The 22,388-nt window shown below is 41.1% G+C and overlaps 1 protein-coding gene across 1 annotated transcript in view; it reads left to right on the top strand.

Annotated features, from left to right (window-relative positions):
* SEL1L (SEL1L adaptor subunit of ERAD E3 ubiquitin ligase) overlaps nt 1–4,973 on the top strand; it is a 63,740-nt gene extending 58,767 nt beyond the window's left edge. The window contains exon 21 of the mRNA XM_053697344.1: nt 3,504–4,973. Within this exon, the coding sequence (XP_053553319.1) occupies nt 3,504–3,737 (234 nt within the window). The 3' untranslated portion in view covers nt 3,738–4,973. The remainder of the gene's footprint in view (nt 1–3,503) is intronic.
* The last annotated feature ends 17,415 nt before the right edge of the window (nt 4,974–22,388 follow it).

A 22,388-nucleotide genomic window follows, 5' to 3' on the forward strand; every position in this document is an offset into this window, starting at 1 on the left:
ACACACGGGGACACACACACACGGGGACACACACACACGGGGACACACACACACGGGGACACACACACACACGGGGACACACACGGGGACACACACACACGGGGACACACGGACACACACACACGGGGACACACACACACGGGGACACACACACACACACGGGGACACACACACACGGGGACACACACACACGGGGACACACACACACGGGGACACACACACACGGGGACACACACACGGGGACACACACACACGGGGACACACACACACACGGGGACACACACACACACGGGGACACACACACACACGGGGACACACACACGGGGACACACACACACGGACACACACACGGACACACACACACGGACACACACACACACGGGGACACACACGGGGACACACACACACGGGGACACACACACACGGGGACACACACACACGGGGACACACACACACGGACACACACACGGACACACACACACACGGGGACACACACGGGGACACACACACACGGGGACACACACACACGGGGACACACACACACACACGGGGACACACACACACACACACGGGGACAACACACACACACTCGGGGACACATCACCCACATGGGACACGGACACACACACACACACGGGGACACACACACACGGGGACACACACACCGGGGACACACACACTCACGGACACACACACAAAACACCAACACACGGGGACACACACACACACACACGGACACACACACACACGGCACACACACACTAGGGACCACCACACAACATGGGGACACACACAACACGGGGACACCCAACACGGGGACACACACACGGGACACACACACACACGGGGACACCACACACACGGGGACACACACACACGGGGAACTCACACACACATGGGGACACACCACACACACGGGGGACACACACGGGGACACACACACCCGGGGACTCACGGACACACACACACGGGGAACACACTACACGGGGACACACAACACACACGGGGACAACCACACACGGGGACCACACACACTAGGGGACACACACTAACGGGGACACACACACACGGGGACACACACACGGGGACACACACAAACGGGACAACACACAACGGGGACACACACACACACGGGGACACACAACACACACGGGACAACACACACGGGGGACACACACACGGTCACACACACGGGGACACACACACGGGGACACACACACACACGGGGGGACACACACACACGGGGACACACACACACGGGGACACGGACACACACACACGGGGACACACACACACGGACACACACACACACACACACACACGGGGACACACACACACACACACACGGACACACACACACACGGACACACACACACAGGGACACACACACACACGGACACGGACACACACACACACACACGGACACACACACACACGGACACACACACAGGGACACACACACACGGGGACACACACACGGGGACACACACACACGGGGACACACACACACACGGGGACACACACACACGGACACACACACACACACGGGACACACACACACGGACACACACACGGGGACACGGACACACACACACACACGGGACACACACACGGGGACACACACACACACACACGGGGACACACACACACGGGGACACGGACACACACACACACACGGGGACACACACACACGGGGACACACACACACGGGGACACACACACACGGGACACACACACACGGACACACACACACACGACACACACGACACACACACACACACGGGACACACACACACACACACACGGACACACACACACACGGACACACACACACAGGGACACACACACACACGGGGACACACACACACGGGGACACACACACGGACACACACACACGGGGACACACACACACACGGGGACACACACACACACGGGGACACACACACACGGGGACACACACACACGGGGACACACACACACGGGGACACACACACACACACACACGGGGACACACACGGGGACACACACACACGGGGACACACGGACACACACACACGGGGACACACACACACGGGGACACACACACACACACGGGGACACACACGGGGACACACACACACGGGGACACACACACACGGGGACACACACACACGGGGACACACACACACGGGGACACACACACACGGGGACACACACACACGGGGACACACACACGGGGACACACACACACGGGGACACACACACACGGGGACACACACACACGGGGACACACACGGACACACACACACGGACACACACACACACGGGGACACACACGGGGACACACACACACGGGGACACACACACGGGGACACACACACGGGGACACACACACACGGGGACACACACACACGGGGACACACACACACGGACACACACACGGACACACACACACGGACACACACACACACGGGGACACACACGGGGACACACACACACGGGGACACACACACACGGGGACACACACACACACGGGGACACACACACACGGGGACACACACACACACGGGGACACACACACACACGGGGACACACACACACGGGGACACACACATACACGGGGACACACACACACACACACGGGGACACACACACACACGGGGACACACACACACACACACACGGGGACACACACACGGGGACACACACACACGGGGACACACACACGGGGACACACACACACGGGGACACACACACACACGTGGACACACACACACGGGGACACACACACACGGGGGGACACACGGGGACACACACACATCTATATATTGTAATTTTAACACCCTTTAAGCAAAACCCATATTGGTTCCTGATCTCACAGATGCTAATGTTAGTCCCATTATCCTCACGTCCTACCAGTCTCGATACCCATAAATTGTAGTCTCAAATGATAAAAATAATAATAATTAATATGAGCATTTTTCCTATATTAAATATTGTGAGTGCTAGAAACCTTATTCTTTTTCCTCACTTGTAAAATATAGATAATTTCCTACCCCTTTTTACATGGGGTTTTGGGTAATAGATTTTATTTTGAACCATAAACCAATTACTGCTTCTGGCATCACATTATTCTATGCACTCTAATTTCACAAGATCACGAGTCCTTCTGTCTATAAAATTCAGGCTTTTTAGATTTCAACAAATGGCAACTCACACTTGGTGCCCTCATAGAAACGGATTTTGATGGCAGGTAAGAGCCATAGGCCCAGCAAGTCTGTTGGATCTTTCCTAAAAGTATCAACTTATCTAGTTTGTAGGATAACCTTATGCTTATCCCAGGCATTCTTAAAGTCCCCCACATTGTTCAGTATAATTTATGACAATATTACTCTGTTATATTAGTGTATATATGTATATTATTTTAATTATTAATTATCTTAGTTTAGCTTAGTTATATTGCAATGTGTTGGCAGTTTGTATTCACGCATTATTCTCTTCTGATTGATGTTGTTTGTTTCTAGGTGAAGGAAATATTCTCCCAAATTGACATGGACCAGTTGCTGGGGCCAGAGTGGGACCTTTACCTCATGACTATTATTGCATTGCTGCTCGGCACTGTAATAGCATATCGACAAAGGCAACCACAAGTAGTGCCAAGGCAGCCGACACCGGCTCCACGACCAGCACCGCAGGATCCGGCACCTCCACAACCTGAGCAGCCGCCACAACCACAGGAAGCGGAGCCACCACAGTGATAGTACCGTGTGAATACTCAGGAGAACTTATGTGTCACATAAAGACAGAAAAACCCAAACGCTTCCAGGAGACCAGAGCTGGATCTGTCCGGCATTGCGTCAGGATGTATGCAACCACTTGACTATGCTGAGTGCTCTGTAAAATGAAGCAGGATATTCTGTTTCATGGTCTTTATTTTAAATTTGTTCTTGTTTGTAAATAAAATGCCAGTTCCCTTTTTTTTTTTTTTTCTTCCCCCTCAACAGCATAGGGCTCTATCCATTATTTATAAAGACTTTGGGCTCCCCTGTAATCTTGAACTTTTTCAATCTGGGAAAAAAAATCCTCTGGAAATGTTAGTAGGGCAAAAATAAGAACTTTTATGTAATAAAATCAATTAAGAATAGCACTTTTTTTTTTTTTTTTTTTAAAGTCTTGTTGTGGAACATTCACAACTCTTCAGAGTGTCCTCCTAATCCATTATCTGGCACCATTTTTTTATTTTTTTTTTGTGAAGCAGCAGTGTGTCATAAGCTGTACGCCTATTTATTTTCGAATGAGTTTCATATGCTGCAAGGTAAACTGAAATTATCTGTAGTATGCCTCAGGTCTAAATTTTAATAATATATAATTTAATAATGCAGTTTTTTCCCCTTGTAAGAATTTATATTTTTACTGCAGGCGACCATTTTTCAGTTTAGCGCTGATGTTGCAAGTGGGCATCGTTCTGTAACTTAGGCTGGACATCATGTTTTGCACATTGTCTTTGGTATCTGCACATTTCTGTTGTACATTTACATACGAAGTTTCAGAATGTGGAGACTGCAGACTAATTTATAATCTGTGTTTTCATTCTGTTAAGACTGTGAGGGAGAACAATCTACTTTCAAATCAAGTGTGTATGTTTTGTTTTGTGTGTTTGGAGCAAGAAGGATGTTGAAGTACACCTTAAAGACAATTATTTTTGAAGTGAGAGGAAAGGGTTGCTGGCTGCTTTCTTGCCTCACTCTCCTTTAAAATAAAACCATATGCCGACCTGGCCCTTGGAATCTCATTAACATATTCATGTTTGAAAAGCCGGCAAAGTACAGCAAACATGACAAGGGGTGATAATTTTGCAAGCATAGAGATGTGGTGGTACATTTTTAATTCTCTGCTGGCAAAGCTTTGTAAGGGGAATGGGTCAGGAATGGTAAATCGTGACCCTTATTCTGAGTTTTATTTAATTAATAAAAATGTAAAACAGTTGCTGTTCACTATTGTTTGTTTTTGTGTCTTGGCTCCTGTGTGGTGTGTGATGTGATCTGTATGATTGAACATTTTATGTTTTAATGGATTATGAGCCTCTAACAGTAATATATATTTCTCTTTCCTGGAATATTCAATTTCACCAACCACATTTTATGGTTGGTGAAAGTGCAAAACTAACTAAATTAGATCCGAATGAAGAGAGAGACGAAAACCGGAACCAGGGTGCAAGTGCAAAGATAGTTGTATTCAAGCTGTTAACAGTAGGTCATGGAAGCACCTACTATCTGATGCGTTTGGCACATGAGCACATGCGCTTCATCAGAGATGGGGATAAATTAGATCCTATGCTGGTCCCTTCTTTTAGCGATTGGTGCACAAGCTGTTTCAGGAGCGTCTCACAAACTATTATACCCATCTTGCTACAGTTATGAGGATGTTGGGTATCAACTGCTTGAGAGTTCTAGTGACCTTCTGTAGGAGATACTATGATAAAGTAGTGAGAGTTTGCCGATTTATTACTACTTTGTGTGGCAAACGTGCTATTCTGAGTCCTATAAGTTGTACAACTGGTACTTGATGCAGAGGATCAGAAATCCAATATCTTCTCATACACTGAAACTTCTTTTGTTACTGTCCTGAATGCTCTCAACATAAGACAGCTCTTACCATAACTGGTCCCCCTTAAAATATATCCCTGTCTGATATAAATTTAATTTTCTTTCCAATGGCATGGAGAGTCCACAAAGTCATTCTAATTACTAGTGGGAATTCAACTTCTGGCCACCAGGAGGAGGCAAAGAACACCCCAGCAAAGCTTTAAGTATCTCTCCTACTTCCCGCAATCCCCCAGTCATTCTTTGCCTTTGTACATCATGGAGGTGTGCAAGAATGGTGTCTGAAAAAAAATAATCCTTTAATGGCTAGTTTCTCTGCAAGCAAGGATTGGGGTAATGCTATGTCCACGTAATCCTCTTGAGTAAGAATCTGTCACACCTGAGATGCTGTAGCTGAAGTGGCAAGAGTCCATGAGCTAGTGACGTATGGATTATACATTTCTACCAGGAGGGGGCAAAGTTTCCCAAACCTTAAATAGCTATAAATACACCTCCCACCTCACTCATACCTCAATTTTACAAACTTTACCTCCTTAGGAGGTGGTGAAGCACGATGTGCTTGATTTCTTCTGTGAAAGGCGCTTCTAAGCATATTGAAGCCCTGTTCCTCTCTAAGTACAGTGTTTGTCTGAGGGATTTGAAGGGAGTATTGCCTGATGATGCCATGTTTTCGCCTTTGGGAAATCTATTCTAGGGCTCTCTGTAAATTCGGTCACAGGGATTAATCTCTGCCTCCCTTTACAGATCGACATTATACTCCTCTACCATTACCTCTGCTGATATGTTTCAGTACTGGTTTTGCTGTCTGCTATTTGTGGATGGGTGTCTTCTGGTAAGTATATATCATTTTTAAGACACTCTCAGCTATGGAAGGCACTTTATATTATAAAGTTCTTAATGTATATTGCACTTTATATTATAAAGTTCTTAATGTATATTGCATATATTAGCCATGATTCAGGTCTGTTAATATTTCCCTTTGCAGTCACACAGTTTCAGAATGGAAATTATGTTTATGAGAGAATTTAGGTTTCTCTTACCTGGGGTTCCGGTTAGCTGCTAAAACATGAAGTAATTTTTGGCGCAAAGATTTTTGCCGCGAAATTGTGCCTGTTGTGAAGCGAGTTGCGCCTTTTCTTTGCATCTTTTTGGCGCAGAAATTTTCGCCGCAGAGTTGCGCCTGTTATGACGCGAGTTGCGTCATTTTCATTGCATAGGTTTTGGCGCCACAAGTTTTTTCCTCTGCATTTGCATCATCTTTTTTTGCATTATTCTTGGCACCAACATTTGTTATATTAAGCCTCTCTCGCTTATGCTTGCTGCTCTCATTAAATAATAAAGAGCTGATACTTGCTTTTGATTTTTATTTTTTCTATAAGAATTTTATCATAAGCTTTTTTCCCCATTTCTGAAACTGTTATATTGTGGAAATAGCATAATTTGTTTAAATGTTATTTTTTCTTTTTTCTTCCATTTTTGCAAGAATTCTCAAACTGATCCTGCCTCTGATGTTACTATAGGAACTAATCGGCCTGAATACAATTCTACCAAAGCTAAGTGTGTTATTGTAAACAAGCTGATTTTATTTCTTCAGCTCAATTATGTGCCACTTGTTTTAACATGTTGATAATGTTTCTATGAGTACAAATACATCTACTGTTTTTCTTTCTCAGTTTAATGTACCTGATATTCCTGCAGATATGAATTTTTTGTATTGCCGACGCCATAAAGAAGGCTATGACTGCTATTCTGTCTTTAAATAAACGTAAAAGGTCTTTTCAAACTTGTCATAGATTTAATTAATTTTGTACTGACCAACAGCATACTAAAGTATCCTCTACTGATGAGGGTTCCTCTGACTCAGAGGATCCTGCATCAGAGACAGAAATTGACAAATCTTCTTTTTTATTTAAAATTTAACATATTCATTCTCTATTAAGGAAGTATTGTTTACTTTAGGTATTGAGGAGTCTAGTCCTCCTAAAAGTTAAGCTAATAATCGTTTAAATTCTGTGTTTAAAAGTTGTACTCTAAATATGACACGATCTCTAAATTTAAATTATCTCTTTTTTCAGGGTAATAATTTGGTTTCACTATATCTGGGGGTAAAGGCGTTTTTTCTGGCTCAAGAAATTTAAGGGTAAATTTTAAGCTCTCAATCGTTTTCGTTCCTTTCGTCAGAATAGAGAACATAAAACCTCTCATTCCCCTAAGGCCTCCAGCTCAAATTGGAGACCATCTCTAATTTGGAATAAATCCAAGCCTTATAAAAAACCAAATCCAGCCCCTAAAACTGCATGAAGGTGCGGCCCTCAAAACCAGTTCTTCTGGTGGGGGGTAGATTAAGTTATTTCAAAACATTTGCACAGATTTAGTCCAAAATCAATAGAATATTGTTTCTCAAGGGTATTGAATAGCTTTTTAGAATAAGACCTTCCATGGGAAGATTCTTTTTTAACTCATTTTCCAACAAACCCTGTGAAGGCTCAGGCTTTTCTGAAGTGTGTTTCAGACCTAGAGTTTTCAGGTGATGTACCAGTTCCTCATCAGGAACAGGCATTGGGTTTCTATTCAAATCTATTCATTGTGCCAGAGAAGGAAGATTTTTTTTTTTCAGACTAATTCTGGATCTGAAAATTCTAAATCGTTTTGTAAGAGTCCCAACTTTCTAGATGGTGACTATAAGGACTATTCTGTCTTTTGTTCAGAAAAGGTCATTTCATGTCCACAATAGACTTACAGGACGCTTATCTTCACATTTCGATTCATCCAGACCGCTATCGTTTTCTGAGATTCTCTTTTCTAGACAAGCATTACCAATTTGTCGCTCTTCTATTTGGCATAGCAACAGCACCAAGAATTTTCTCGAAGGTTCTCAGTGCCCTTCTTTCTGTAATCAGAGAGAAGGGTATTGCAGTGTTTTGGATGATATCTTGGTACTAGCTCAATCTTTTCATTTAGCAGAATCTCACATGGATTAACTAATGTTTCTTCAAAGACATGGATGGAGGATCAATTTACCAAAGAGTTTCTTGATTCTTCAGAAATAGGTCACCTTCTTAGCTTTCCAGATAGATTGAGTGTCCATGACTCTTTCTCTAAAAGACAAGAGACAAATGAAGTTGGTCTTAGCTTTTTTAAACCTTCAGTCTCCATCATTCTCTTCAGTGGCTATGTGCATGGAGGTTTTAGGTCTCATGATTGCAGCATCGGACGCAATATCCTTTGCTCATTTTTATATGAGACCTCTACAGCTTTGCATGTTGCACCAGTGATGCAGGGATTATACTCCGATATCACAGTTGATATACTTAAATCCCAACTCTCTCTGACTTGGTGGTTAAACCATCACCTTATTGTTCAAGGGGCCTCCTTTGTTCATCCTTCCTGGACTGTGATCTCAACAGATGCAAGTCTTACAGGTTGGAGAGCTGTCTGGGGATCTCTGTCAGCACAAGGGGTTTGGAATCCTCAAGAGGAGAGGTTACAAATCATTATTTTAGATCTCTTTGCTATTTTTAGAGCTCTTAAGGCTTGGCCTCTATTGAAGAGAGAACTTTACATTAATTTTCAATCAGACAATATCACAACAGTGGCATATGTCTATCATCAAGGGGGGACTCGCAGTCCTTTTACAATGAAAGAAGTATCTCTGATACTTTCTTGGGCAGAATCCAACTCTTGTCAAGGCTCTGTGATTCATATCTCAGGGGTGGACAATTGGGAAGCGGATTTTCTAGGGTCTTCTAGAAATAGATCTGATGGCCTCTCGTCTGAACAAGAAACTTCAGATGGCCTTCCAGGTTCAGTGATCCTCAGGTGGAAATGATGGATGCTCTAGCCGTTCCTTGGTTTTACCAACCTGCTTACATTTTTCCGCCTCTGGTTCTTCTTCTTCCAAAGGTGATCTCCAAGATCATATTGGAACAATCTTATGTGTTTCTGATGGCACCGGCATGGCCTCTCAGGTTTTGGTATGCGGACCTTGTCAGAATGTCCAGTTGCCAGTCTTGGTCACTTCCTATAAGACCAGACCTGTCTCAAGGCCCATTTTTCATCAGGATCTCTAAATTTGAAGGCATGGAAATTGATCGCTTAGTTCTTAGTCATAGAGGTTTCTCTGACTCGGTTATTAACTCTGATACAGGCTCGTAAAGTCTGTTTCAAGGAAGATTTATCAGTGTTTGGAAAACCTATTTTTCATGGTGTTCCACTCATGATTATTCTTGGCATTCTTTTGAATTTCTAGGATTTTACAGTTTCTTCACGATGGTTTGGCTAAAGGTTTTGTCTGCAAATACTTTGAAAGGACAAATCTGTACTCTTTCTGTCTTATTTTCATAGAAATATTGCTAAGCTTCCTGATATTCACTGTTTTGTTCAGGTTTTGATTCGTACCAAGCCTGTTATTATATCAATTTCTCCTCCTTGGAGTCTCAATTTTGGTTTTTAAGATTTTGCAGGCTCCTCCTTTTTGAGCCTATGCATTCTTTGAATATTAATATACTTTCTTGGAAAGTGTTATTTCTTTTGGCTATCTCTTCTGCTAGAAGAGTTTCTGAATTGTCTGCTCTCTTGTGAGTCTTCTTATCTGATTTTCCATCAAGATAAAGCTGTTTTGCGGATTTTGTTTGACATTTTTTGCCTTAAGTTGTGAATTCTAACAACATCTATAGGGAGATTATTGTTCCTTCCTTGTGTCCTAATCCTAAGAATATTCCTAAAAGGTCTTTACATTTTCTGGATGTGGTAAAAGCTTTGAAATATTATGTTGAGGCTACTAAAGATTTCAGGAAGACTTCTAGTCTGTTATTTTTTCTGGTTCTAGAAAAGGTCAGAAAGCCTCTGCCATTTCCTTGGTATCCTGGTTGATGCTTTTTTATTCACAAAGCTTATTTGGAGGCGGGGCAGTCTCCTCTTCAGTGTATTACAGCTCATTCTACTAGATCAGTCACCATATCTTGGGTTTTTAAGAATGAAGCTTCAGTTGATCAAATTTGCAAAGCAACAACTTGGTCTTCTTTGCATTCATTTTTACCATTTTGATGCGTTTGCTTCTTTGGAAGCAGCCTTTGGTAGAAAGGTTCTTCAGGCATCTGTCTCATTTTGATTCTAGTGCCTATGATTTGAGGGTTTTTTAAAAAAAAAATTATTTAATTTCTCAGCGAAAATAGCTGTTTTTATTTTATCCCTCCCTCTCTAGTGACTCGTGGACTTCCACATCTTGGGTATTATATCCCATACGTCGCTAGCTCATGGACTCTTGCCACTTACATAAAAAAAAAAACATAATTTATGTAAGAACTTACCTGATATTGATTCTTTTATTTCATAGTGGCAAGAGTCCATGAGACACACCCAATTTTTTGGGGGTTATGTTTATTGTTTTTTATATATATAAAGCACTTTATTTATCCTGTTCCTCTTTTTTATGCTTTTACTCCTTTTTACACCTCACTAACTTGGCTATACGTTAAACTGAGGTATGAGAGAGGTGGGAGGTGTATTTATAGGCATTTGAGGTTTGGGAAACTTTGCCCCCTCCTGGTAGTAATGTATATCCCATACATCACTAGCTCATGAACTTGTCACTATTAAAGAAATTAATTTATCAGGTAAGTTCTAACATAAATTATGTTTTTCGCCTCTGTGATAACGGATAGTGAGCGAAGGAGGTCCGGTTGTTTTCATTCCTTAGTTTGTTCTGGAGGTGGTGAGTTTACTCTAGCAACGGCTGGGACTATAGAGGTACCATCTTAGCACAAAATTCCATACAGATCCTTATGTGTTAAGTTATATCTGACTTGTGTAATTTTGACAACTTTTTTTTTTTTAAGGGTTTTACTGGGAAAAAAAGAGGGAATTTTCATTATGGAAGTGTTTGTACTGTTTAGAGGCACAGGTGATACCTCCTGTGCAGTTTTGTTCCTCGTGTTAAAAATATGCTTCAGTCACACAGACATGCCTGAACTTTCTCCTTAAGTGTCCCAGTCCCTTGCTGTTACACAAGCAGTGCCCTGTGGTTCCACTCAGTCGGCACCTGGGGGAGTATTTTTACCAGGTGATTTTGCAGCGCAGCTTACCTCTGTGGTATCTGCAGCCCTGAGTGCCTTACCTATCTCAGGTAAGAGGAAGCGAAAATAAATGAAAGAATATTTTCTCTAAGTCAGGAATTTCTGACCACGCCAAAGCTTGACCATTCTTCAGTAGCTTCTGAGGGCGAAATCTCTGATTCCGAGTCTGCTGTAGTTAGTACAATGGATTCAGAGGAGGTTAGTTTTAGATCTAAGCTTGAGCACCTCTGTTTACTTCTTCAGGAGGTTTTAGCTACTCTGGAGGATTCGGAATCTACAGTTGCTGAAAAACTGAATAGAGTTTTTGATGTTAAACCTAGATCAGTGGAAGTATTTCCTGTTCCTGATCGTATGTCGGACATTATTTCTCAGGAATGGGATAAACCGGGTGTTCCCTTTACCCCATCTCTTGTTTTTATGAAGATGTTTCCTGTTGCAGACTCTGTGCGGGAACTTTGGCTTAATGTTCCTAAAGTGGATGGGGCTATATCTACATTATCCAAAAGAACTACGATTCCTCTTGAGGATAGTAATAAAGGATACTAATAAAGTCACACACATAGAGCTAGACCTGCTATAAATACTAATAAAGCCACACACATACAGCTAGATCTGCTATAAATACTAATAAAGCCACACACATACAGCTAGATCTGCTATAAATACTAATAAAGCCATACACATGATCGTCATAAATTTAGGGGTGTATATATATATATACACACATACAGAAATATGAATACCCTATAAATGCTTATTGTACCATAGGCATACTATCCTTTTTTTTCTTTGCAAACCAGCAATATGGTGGTAGCCCACAGTGGCAACTAGGTTCACATTAGAGAAATGAAAGGAAATTAAAATATCAATTTAAAAATGTAACTTTGTATCTTTTGTATTATATTGCTGTTTATAAGAGCGCAAGCTACATTTGTGTCAGTTGGTTTTGAAGTGGATTATTGGGACAATTTAATATCAGATGAATTGGTCATTTATAGCTTGTTCTATTGGCCTTGATGCTAAAGTGTAAATCAGGTTTATTGCCTTTGTGATAAAGGAGTTGTTTTAGTCTTTCTACATTAACAACATTATACTCAATAGCCCCTAATACATTTAGTTGGAGCTTGTCATGCAAACATGTAACATTCAGCTCTAATAACTCTTGGCTTTATTTCTTGTTACAGCACCAAACAATAGAAACACCATGATCTGGCCAGGCCCCTGTCACACCCTCCCCCCTTGCAAAGACAATGGCAGTTCCAAATACAGTGGGCTCGATTTATCAAGCTAGGGCGGATAGGGGCGTGCATATCTGACCCTGTGCGCCCCAGCTGCCGACATTCAGCATTGCTCACAAGTGCTATTTTGTGCTCTTATGCAACAACGCTCCCTGCCCGTGCACAACCAATCACGTTTGGACGAAACCGGGGAGATTGAAATTCTCCACCTAAGAGGTGAAGAAGAGGTTAGGGAAGCTGCTTGATAAATACTGACTGCAGGTACTCTTGTGTGAACGTACAATCATAGGGGCGAAGGCTTGATAAATACTGACCGCAGGTACTCTTGTGAGAACGTACAGTCATAGGGGCGAAGGCTTGATAAATACTGACTGCAGGTACTCTTGTGAGAACCTACAGTCATAGGGGCGAAGGCTTGATAAATACTGACTGCAGGTACTCTTGTGAGAACCTACAGTCATAGGGGCGAAGGCTTGATAAATACTGACCGCAGGTACTCTTGTGAGAACCTACAGTCATAGGGGCGAAGGCTTGATAAATACTGACTGCAGGTACTCTTGTGAGAACCTACAGTCATAGGGGCGAAGGCTTGATAAATACTGACTGCAGGTACTCTTGTGTGAACGTACAATCATAGGGGCGAAGGCTTGATAAATACTGACTGCAGGTACTCTTGTGAGAACCTACAGTCATAGGGGCGAAAGCTTGATAAATACTGACTGCAGGTACTCTTGTGAGAACCTACAGTCATAGGGGCGAAGGCTTGATAAATACTGACTGCAGGTACTCTTGTGAGAAACTACAGTCATAGGGGCGAAGGCTTGATAAATACTGACTGCAGGTACTCTTGTGAGAACCTACAGTCATAGGGGCGAAAGCTTGATAAACACTGACTGCAGATACTCTTGTGAGAACCTACAGTCATAGGGGCGAAGGCTTGATAAATACTGACTGCAGGTACTCTTGTGAGAACCTACAGTCATAGGGGCGAAAGCTTGATAAATACTGACTGCAGGTACTCTTGTGAGAACCTACAGTCATAGGGGCGAAGGCTTGATAAATACTGACTGCAGGTACTCTTGTGAGAACCTACAGTCATAGGGGCGAAGGCTTGATAAATACTGACTGCAGGTACTCTTGTGAGAACCTACAGTCATAGGGGTGAAGGCTTGATAAATACTGACTGCAGGTACTCTTGTGAGAACTTACAGTCATAGGGGCGAAGGCTTGATAAATACTGACTGCAGGTACTCTTGTGAGAACCTACAGTCATAGGGGCGAAGGCTTGATAAATACTGACTGCAGGTACTCTTGTGAGAACCTAGTCATAGGGGCGAAGGCTTGATAAATACTGACTGCAGGTACTCTTGTGAGAACCTACAGTCATAGGGGTGAAGGCTTGATAAATACTGACTGCAGGTACTCTTGTGAGAACCTGCAGTCATAGGGGCGAAGGCTTGATAAATACTGACTGCAGGTACTCTTGTGAGAACCTAGTCATAGGGGCGAAGGCTTGATAAATACTGACTGCAGGTACTCTTGTGAGAACCTACAGTCATAGGGGTGAAGGCTTGATAAATACTGACTGCAGGTACTCTTGTGAGAACCTACAGTCATAGGGGCGAAGGCTTGAGAAATACTGACTGCAGGTACTCTTGTGAGAACCTACAGTCATAGGGGTGAAGGCTTGATAAATACTGACTGCAGGTACTCTTGTGAGAAACTACAGTCATAGGGGCGAAGGCTTGATAAATACTGACTGCAGGTACTCTTGTGAGAACCTACAGTCATGGGGCGAAGGCTTGATAAATACTGACTGCAGGTACTCTTGTGAGAACCTAGTCATAGGGGCGAAGGCTTGATAAATACTGACTGCAGGTACTCTTGTGAGAACTTAGTCATAGGGGTGAAGGATTGATAAATCGAGTCCAGTATATATTTTATCTGTTCAGATGCCTGTAAATTTTGATTTCTTGAGGTCATTTCTTTGAAGTTTGGCAGTTTTGTGGGCACCCTCAGGGGCTGAAAATGATAATATAAATTTATTAGTTTTGGATTTAAGTGTTTAAAAAAAGTGGGTAAGTTCTCTTGTCTCTCAACCCCTTAATGACCGCAGCACTTTTCCATTTTCTGTCCGTTTGGGACCAAGGCTATTTTTACATTTCTGCTGTGTTTTGTGTTTAGCTGTAATTTTCCTCTTACTCATTTACTGTACCCACACATATTATACACCGTTTTTCTCGCCATTAAATGGTCTTTCTAAAGATACCATTATTTTCATCATATCTTATAATTTACTATAAAAAAATATATAAAATATGAGGAAAAAATTGAAAAAAACACACTTTTTCTAACTTTGACCCCCAAAATCTGTTACACATCTACAACCACCAAAAAACACCCATGCTAAATAGTTTCAAAATTTTGTCCTGAGTTTAGAAATACCCAATGTTTACATGTTCTTTGCTTTTTTTGTAAGTTATAGGGCCATAAATACAAGTAGCACTTTGCTATTTCCAAACCATTATTTTTCAAAATTAGCGCTAGTTACATTAGAACACTAATATCTTTCAGGAATCTCTGAATATCCATTGACATGTATATATTTTTTTTTAGTAGACATCCCAAAGTATTCATCTAGGCCCATTTTGGTATATTTCATGCCACCATTTCACCGCCAAATGCGATAAAATACAAAAAATCGTTCACTTTTTTACAAATTTTTTCACAAACTTTTGGTTTCTCACTGAAATTATTTACAAACAGCTTGTGCAATTATGGCTTAAATGGTTGTAAATGCTTCTCTGGGATCCCCTTTGTTCATAAATAGCAGACATATATGGCTTTGGCGTTGCTTTTTAGTAATTAGAAGGCTGCTAAATGCCACTGCGCACTACACATGTATTATGCCCAGCAGTGAAGGGGTTAATTATGGAGCATGTAGGGAGCTTTTAGGGATACTTTTAGCTTTAGTGTAGTGTAGTAGACAACCCCAAGTATTGATCTAGGCCAATTTTGGTATATTTCATGCCACCATTTCACCGCCAAATGCGATCAAATTAAAAAAAAACGTTACATTTTTCACAATTTTAGGTTTCTCACTGAAATCATTTACAAACAGCTTGTGCAATTATGGCACAAATGGTTGTAAATGCTTCTCTGGGATCCCCTTTGTTCAGAAATAGCAGACATATATGGCTTTGGCGTTGCTTTTTGGTAATTAGAAGGCCGCCAAATGCCGCTGCATTTCACACGTGTATTATGGCTAGCAGTGAAGGGGTTAATTATGTAGCTTGCAGGGTTAATTTTAGCTTTAGTGTAGAGCTCAGCCTCCCACCTGAAACATGAGACCACCTGATCCCTCCCAAACAGCTCTCTTCCCTCCCCCACCCCACAATTGTCCCCGCCATCTTAAGTACTGGCAGAAACTCTGCCAGTACTAAAATAAAAGCTATACTTGGGCTTTTTTTTGTTTTTTTTTGGCATATTTACATATGCTGTTGTGTAGGATCCCCCCTTAGTCCCCAACCTCACTGATCCCCCACCAAACAGCTCTCTAACCCTCCCCCTCTGCCTTAATGGGCGCCATCTTGGGTACTGGCAGCTGTCTGCCAGTACCCAGTTTAGTAACAAATGTGCCTTTTTTGTTTTAAAAATACCCTTTTCTGTAGTGTAGCTCCCCCCCCCAAGACCAACCCCCCACCCCTTCCAGATCCCTTAGCTGTTATTTATAACTTTAAAATCTTCTTTTTTTTTTAGCTTTTACCAGCTTTATTTTTCTGTAGTGTAGCGGTTCCCTCCCGCTCCCGCCCCGTGCACGCGCCCGCCCGCCGCCCCCCGTGCACGCGCACGCTCCCGGCGGTTCCGCCCCCGATCCCGCCCCCCTTCCCTCCACTCGGCTCATCGATGGCCGCCCACCCGCCTCCCAGACTTGCTCCCACCCACCAACGATACCGGCCACCGATGTCCGGTGCAGAGAGGGCCACAGAGTGGCTCTCTCTGCATCGGATGGCCAAGGGGGGTTATTGCAGGATGCCTCCATATTGAGGCATCACTGCAATAACCGGAAAGCAGCTGGAAGCGAGCAGGATCGCTTCCAGCTGCTTTCCAGACCAAGGACGTACGCCACACGTCCTCGGTCATTAACTGTATTTTTTTTGAGGACGTGTGGCGTACGTCCTTGGTCATTAAGGGGTTAAAGGGACAGGGTACATCAATTTCCATATAACTGCATGACACTACTATAAAGAAGACTATGCAGATAATGATCTAAAAATCCAGTATAAAACCTTTTAAAAACATACTTAGAAGCTCCCAGTTTAGCACTGTTGATGAGGTTAGGCTGTGACACCCAGTGAAAGGGGCTGAGAAAGTAGGAATAACAAACACTCCCCCCTTCCCTGAATATTTAAAGACAGATTACAAAAACAATAGCAAAACAAATCTATAGACCGGGGTCTACATCTGATACTTTTAGGGCTTGGTTGGGAATCTGAAAATAAGTAAGAAATTAAAAAAAATCCACATTAAACGCTGATAAATAAGACGCATTTTTATATTTTTAATAGAACCAGAAATCTATGTACAGTGAGATCTTCCTAGAACTGCAAATGATGTTGAATGGTTAAAAAGACATGAGTATATGCATAAAAGGGACCAATCCTTATTTATTATTAGAGGGAATTTGAGATTACCGATTATGAGTAGATACTTTTTATATAGAATATTTCACCCCTAAATGTATGTATTTTTCTCCATACTCTAAATTATATTTTCCCCCAAACATTTTTTTTATTATTATTATTATTATTATGTATAGCTACAAAATGATGTCGTTGGATTTTCCTGATGGCCATGAAAATGATTGTGCTTGCATTTTAGGCATGTGCTTCCTCCATTGGTTTAGAGCTTGATGGCTTGTTGGAATACTGATTTTGAGATTGTGCTATAAAATGTCCTGTAATTCAACTCTAAAAATCATTGGTTTCTATAAAGAAATAGGTGCGGCCATATATTTGAACCTAGTTTTTCCCCTTATCTATTTCTTCTGCTGAGGACAATTAGTTACAGATATAAAACAGGCAATAAAAAAAAAAGAATGTACAAACAAGACTATGTGAAAACCCTGTTAGATGGTTACTTTAACTTGCCTGTATTCAACACAACCTTGTTTGCACACTCTCTTTTATTGCCTAGGTTCCAACATGGTGGCACCCATTACTTTATAGAAACTAAACCTTTACACTTATATCTAATGTAATTTAAAAAAAATATGTCTCAAGCTAATTGTTGCTTTGGATGCTTCTCTGTATCTAGCATTTATTTACTGTTTAATATCCCTTTAAAAAAAAAAAAAAGGTAATTTTTATGTAAAATTATTACTAATTGGTACCTTTTTAAATGGAAAAGTTTAACAAAAGTCATTAGTGTTCTCTAAAATGAATTTACTCACAGGCTTTTTGAGAGTTTATTTATTTATTTAAAATAAGGGTGACTTAAGTCAATGACATTTCATGGTTCAGATAGACATTTTAAACAACTTTACATCACATTTTAACTTCCTTTATCAAACTATGTTCAGTCTTTTTATATGCACACTTTCTGAGACAATGACGAGTAGTGAGCATGTGCAATAATTCACAGTGTATACATATGAGTCTGTGATTGACTGATGGCTGTCACATGATACAGGGAGCAGGGCAATTAAAGGACATTTTGAAATTTGCCATAAAAAAAATCTACTGCTTATTTAAATATCACAGTAAGGGCTATTGCATTGTCATTTTCTTATGTACTTGTTGATCGTGCAAATCAACTGTATTTAATACTACTTTAAGCAGCACTTCTGAGAATACATTTCCCCACATTTCCTCTCACTTGTGTATCTACTTGCAGGTGGTACACCACCACTCTTTTTTCCAGATTTTCTAAAGATCTCTGCTCAGATGAAAATGTCTCATCTTTACTGCAATATCCCTCATAGCGTTTTAGAAATACAAATTTTAGCTCAAGAGCTGTTTAGCTTGCTAAGCGGAGTTCTGGGTATGAAATGGCCATAATAGTAAAAAATGACATGCATCCAAAGAAAAAGGTTGTCAGGAGCACCAGAGAGTGAGTTAAAAATTAAACTTTATTTAAACAAGGGGTTAATGTTACCCCAGGGTAAGAGACAAAAAGACAAATTGAAAAACAGTTGACAAAAAGGCTGACCGGTTTCGGCGTCTGCCTTAATCCTAGCCTGCTCTGACATGCTCTGATTTTTTTTTAATCACTAAGGGGTTAAACACACAGTAAAGTACTGATCAGGACCCACAGAGCACTGCTGGTCTTGAATGGAAACCAAACTTATGGTCCTTTAAGGGAGATATCTACAATTAAATACTCAAAACAAATTGGATCATTAACTTATCTATGACTATAATAATAGTGATGTTTTACACACTCAGCTGACATTTTTGGTACTAACACTACAATTTGTGCCCATAGAGCAAGTCTCTTAGCCGCGCTGTTATTTAACCTCTTAAGGACATATGACAGAATTTTTCCGCCATAAAACAATTGAGCAAACTGAAAGCTGTGTCCTTAAAGGGTTAACTCTAAAGCAGCAAATAACATTTTGGAATGTTTAAAGTGATGGTAAACTTTAAGGTAAAGTAATTAAAGGGACACTGAACCCAATTTTCCCCCCATTATTCAGATAGAGCATGCAATTTTAAACAACTTTCTAATTTACTCCTATTATCAATTTTTCTTAATTCTCTTGGTATCTTTATGTGAAAAAGCAGGAATATAAGCTTACGAGCCGGCCCGTTTTTGGTTAAGCACCTGGGTAGCACTTGCTGATTGGTGGCTACATTTAACCAAAGAAGTCCGCTTATATTCCTGCTTTTTCAAATAAAGATACAAAGAGAATGAAGAAAAAATCATAACAGTAAATTAGAAAGTTGCTTAAAATTGTTTGCTCTATCCGAATCACAAAAGAAAAAATTTGGGTTTACTATTTTTTTAAATATTTCTAATCCTTGTCACTGTACAAGTGTATACATACTTTTGTTTTTCCTTTTAGTGGTTGTTAAATGGTTAAATTACGTTCCGATTATACTACTCAGTTCACTCTCCGACCATCCTCGCATTCTATTGGCTGATCCAATCAGCCAATCGGATTGAACTTCAATCCGATTGGCTGATTAAATCAACCAATCGGATTTTTCCTACCTTAATTCGAGGGACGCCATCTTGGATGACGTAATTTAAAGGAATATTCATTTGTCGTTAGTCCGTTGGCCTAGAAGGATGTTCCGCGCCGGAGGTCTTCAAGATGGAGCTGTTCCTTGTCGGATGGATGAAAATAGAAGATGCCGCTTGGATTAAGACGTCTGCCGGTCCGGATGTCCTCTTCTGCCCGGATAGGATGAAGACTTCTGCCGGTCTGGATGTCCTCTTCTGGCCCATCGGAAGAAGACTTCGGCCCGGCTGGGTGAAGATGGCTCAAGGTAGGGTGATCTTCAATGGGGTAGTGTTAGTTTTTTTAAGGGGGGATTGGGTGGGTTTTAGAGTAGGGGTGTGTGGGTGGTAATGTTGGGGGGGATTGTTCTTTTTTTTACAGGTAAAAGAGCTGATTACTTTGGGGCAATGCCCCGCAAAAGGCCCTTTTAAGGGCTATTTGTAATTTTGTTTAGGATAGGGAATTTAATTATTTTGGGGGGCTTTTTTATTTTATTAGGGGGCTTAGATTAGGTGTAATTAGTTTAAACTTCTTGTAATATTTTTTTATTTTTTGCAATTTAGTGGGGGGTTTTTGTACTATAATTTAGTTTATTTAATTGTATTTTATTTTAGATAATTGTAGTTGATTTATTTAATTTATTTATTGATAGTGTAGTGTTAGGTGTATTTGTAACTTAGGTTAGGATTTATTTTAAAGGTAATTTTGTAATTATTTTAACTAGGTAGCTATTAAATAGTTATTAACTATTTAATAGCTATTGTACCTAGTTAAAATAAATACAAAGTTGCCTGTAAAATAAATATAAACCCTAAAATAGCTACAATGTAATTATTAATTATATTGTAGCTATCTTAGGGTTTATTTTATAGGTAAGTATTTAGTTTTAAATAGGAATAATTTAGTTAATAATATTAATATTATTTAGATTTATTTAAATAATAATTAAGTTAGGGGGGTGTTAGGGTTAGACTTAGGTTTAAGGTTAATATATTTAATGTAGGTGGCGGCGGTGTAGGGGGGTCAGATTAGGGATTAATAAATTTAATGTAGGTGGCGGCAGGGTCCGGGAGCGGCGGTTTAGGGGTTAAACACTTTATTTAGGTGCAACGGGGTCCGGGAGCGGCGGTTTAGGGGTTAATACATACAATCTAGGGGGCGGTGTGCTCCGGGAGCGGCGGTTTAGGGGTTAATAAACTTTATTAGGTATTGAGGTGGGGGATTGCGGTTGACAGGTATATAGACATTTCGCATGCGTTAGGTGTTAGGGTTTTTTTTGCAGGCATTTTAGGGAGTTAGGGTGCTCCCATACTCAGCGCAAGGCCTGCTACGACTGCATTTTATGGTGAGGTGAAAATGGAGTAAGATTTCTCCATTTTCGCCACGTAAGGCCTTGCGCTGGATATTGGATACCAAATTGCGCGGGTTTTATATGTTAGTCTATGGGTGAAAAAACTACGTCCAACGGGTGAAATATACGTGCCTCATTTATATGCGGCGCTGTATATAGGATACCAAACCCGCGCAAAAACCGGCGTTGCTGGCTTTTGCGGGCGACACTGCATATCGGATGGGGCCCCTGAACTAGTAGTGTCTTAATTGTGAAAAACTTTCAAAACACTCTTAGCTAAGTGGCGGTTTTTTAACGGTTTAGAAATCAGTTTGAGCCTACCTAGGTTTAGCTTCTCAAAGCAAATTTGATGATAAAAGTGAATTGGAAAGTTGTTTAAAATTACATGCCCTATCTGAATCATGAACGTTTAATTTTGACTAGACTGTCCCTTTAACTAATCAAATGCCATATATTTAATCTTTGCCATTAAAAAAGTATATGTGTACCTTTATTATTATAATCCATCTGAGAAAGGGTTAAATTAGTGGATATAATAATGCTTATATTACAATGTTAATTGGATGAACTCTTTTTTTATTTAATGACAATTCCAATGAACATCCAATCAATATGAGTGTCATATGACAATCTTGAAGTCCAGCCCCTTTAAAGCCCATAGAAAGAGTAGAGAGTGGGTGGGAGTGCTCTATACATCACAGCCAAAAGAGGAAATGAAGGGGGGCAGAGGAACAGACAATACCAATTAGGATTATACATCTTTTATTATAAAATATATATACACTTTTTAAAACTTTTCAATCTAATATTTATTTTAATAATCATCAGAGCTCATTCTGAAGTGTCTTAAAGAGGCAATAAACATTATTGTTTATCATTACAATCACTTCTGTTGTCATATAAGCAAAGTCTAAACAA

This window comes from Bombina bombina, chromosome 1 (assembly GCF_027579735.1).
Source record: "Bombina bombina isolate aBomBom1 chromosome 1, aBomBom1.pri, whole genome shotgun sequence".
Lineage (NCBI taxonomy): Eukaryota > Metazoa > Chordata > Amphibia > Anura > Bombinatoridae > Bombina > Bombina bombina.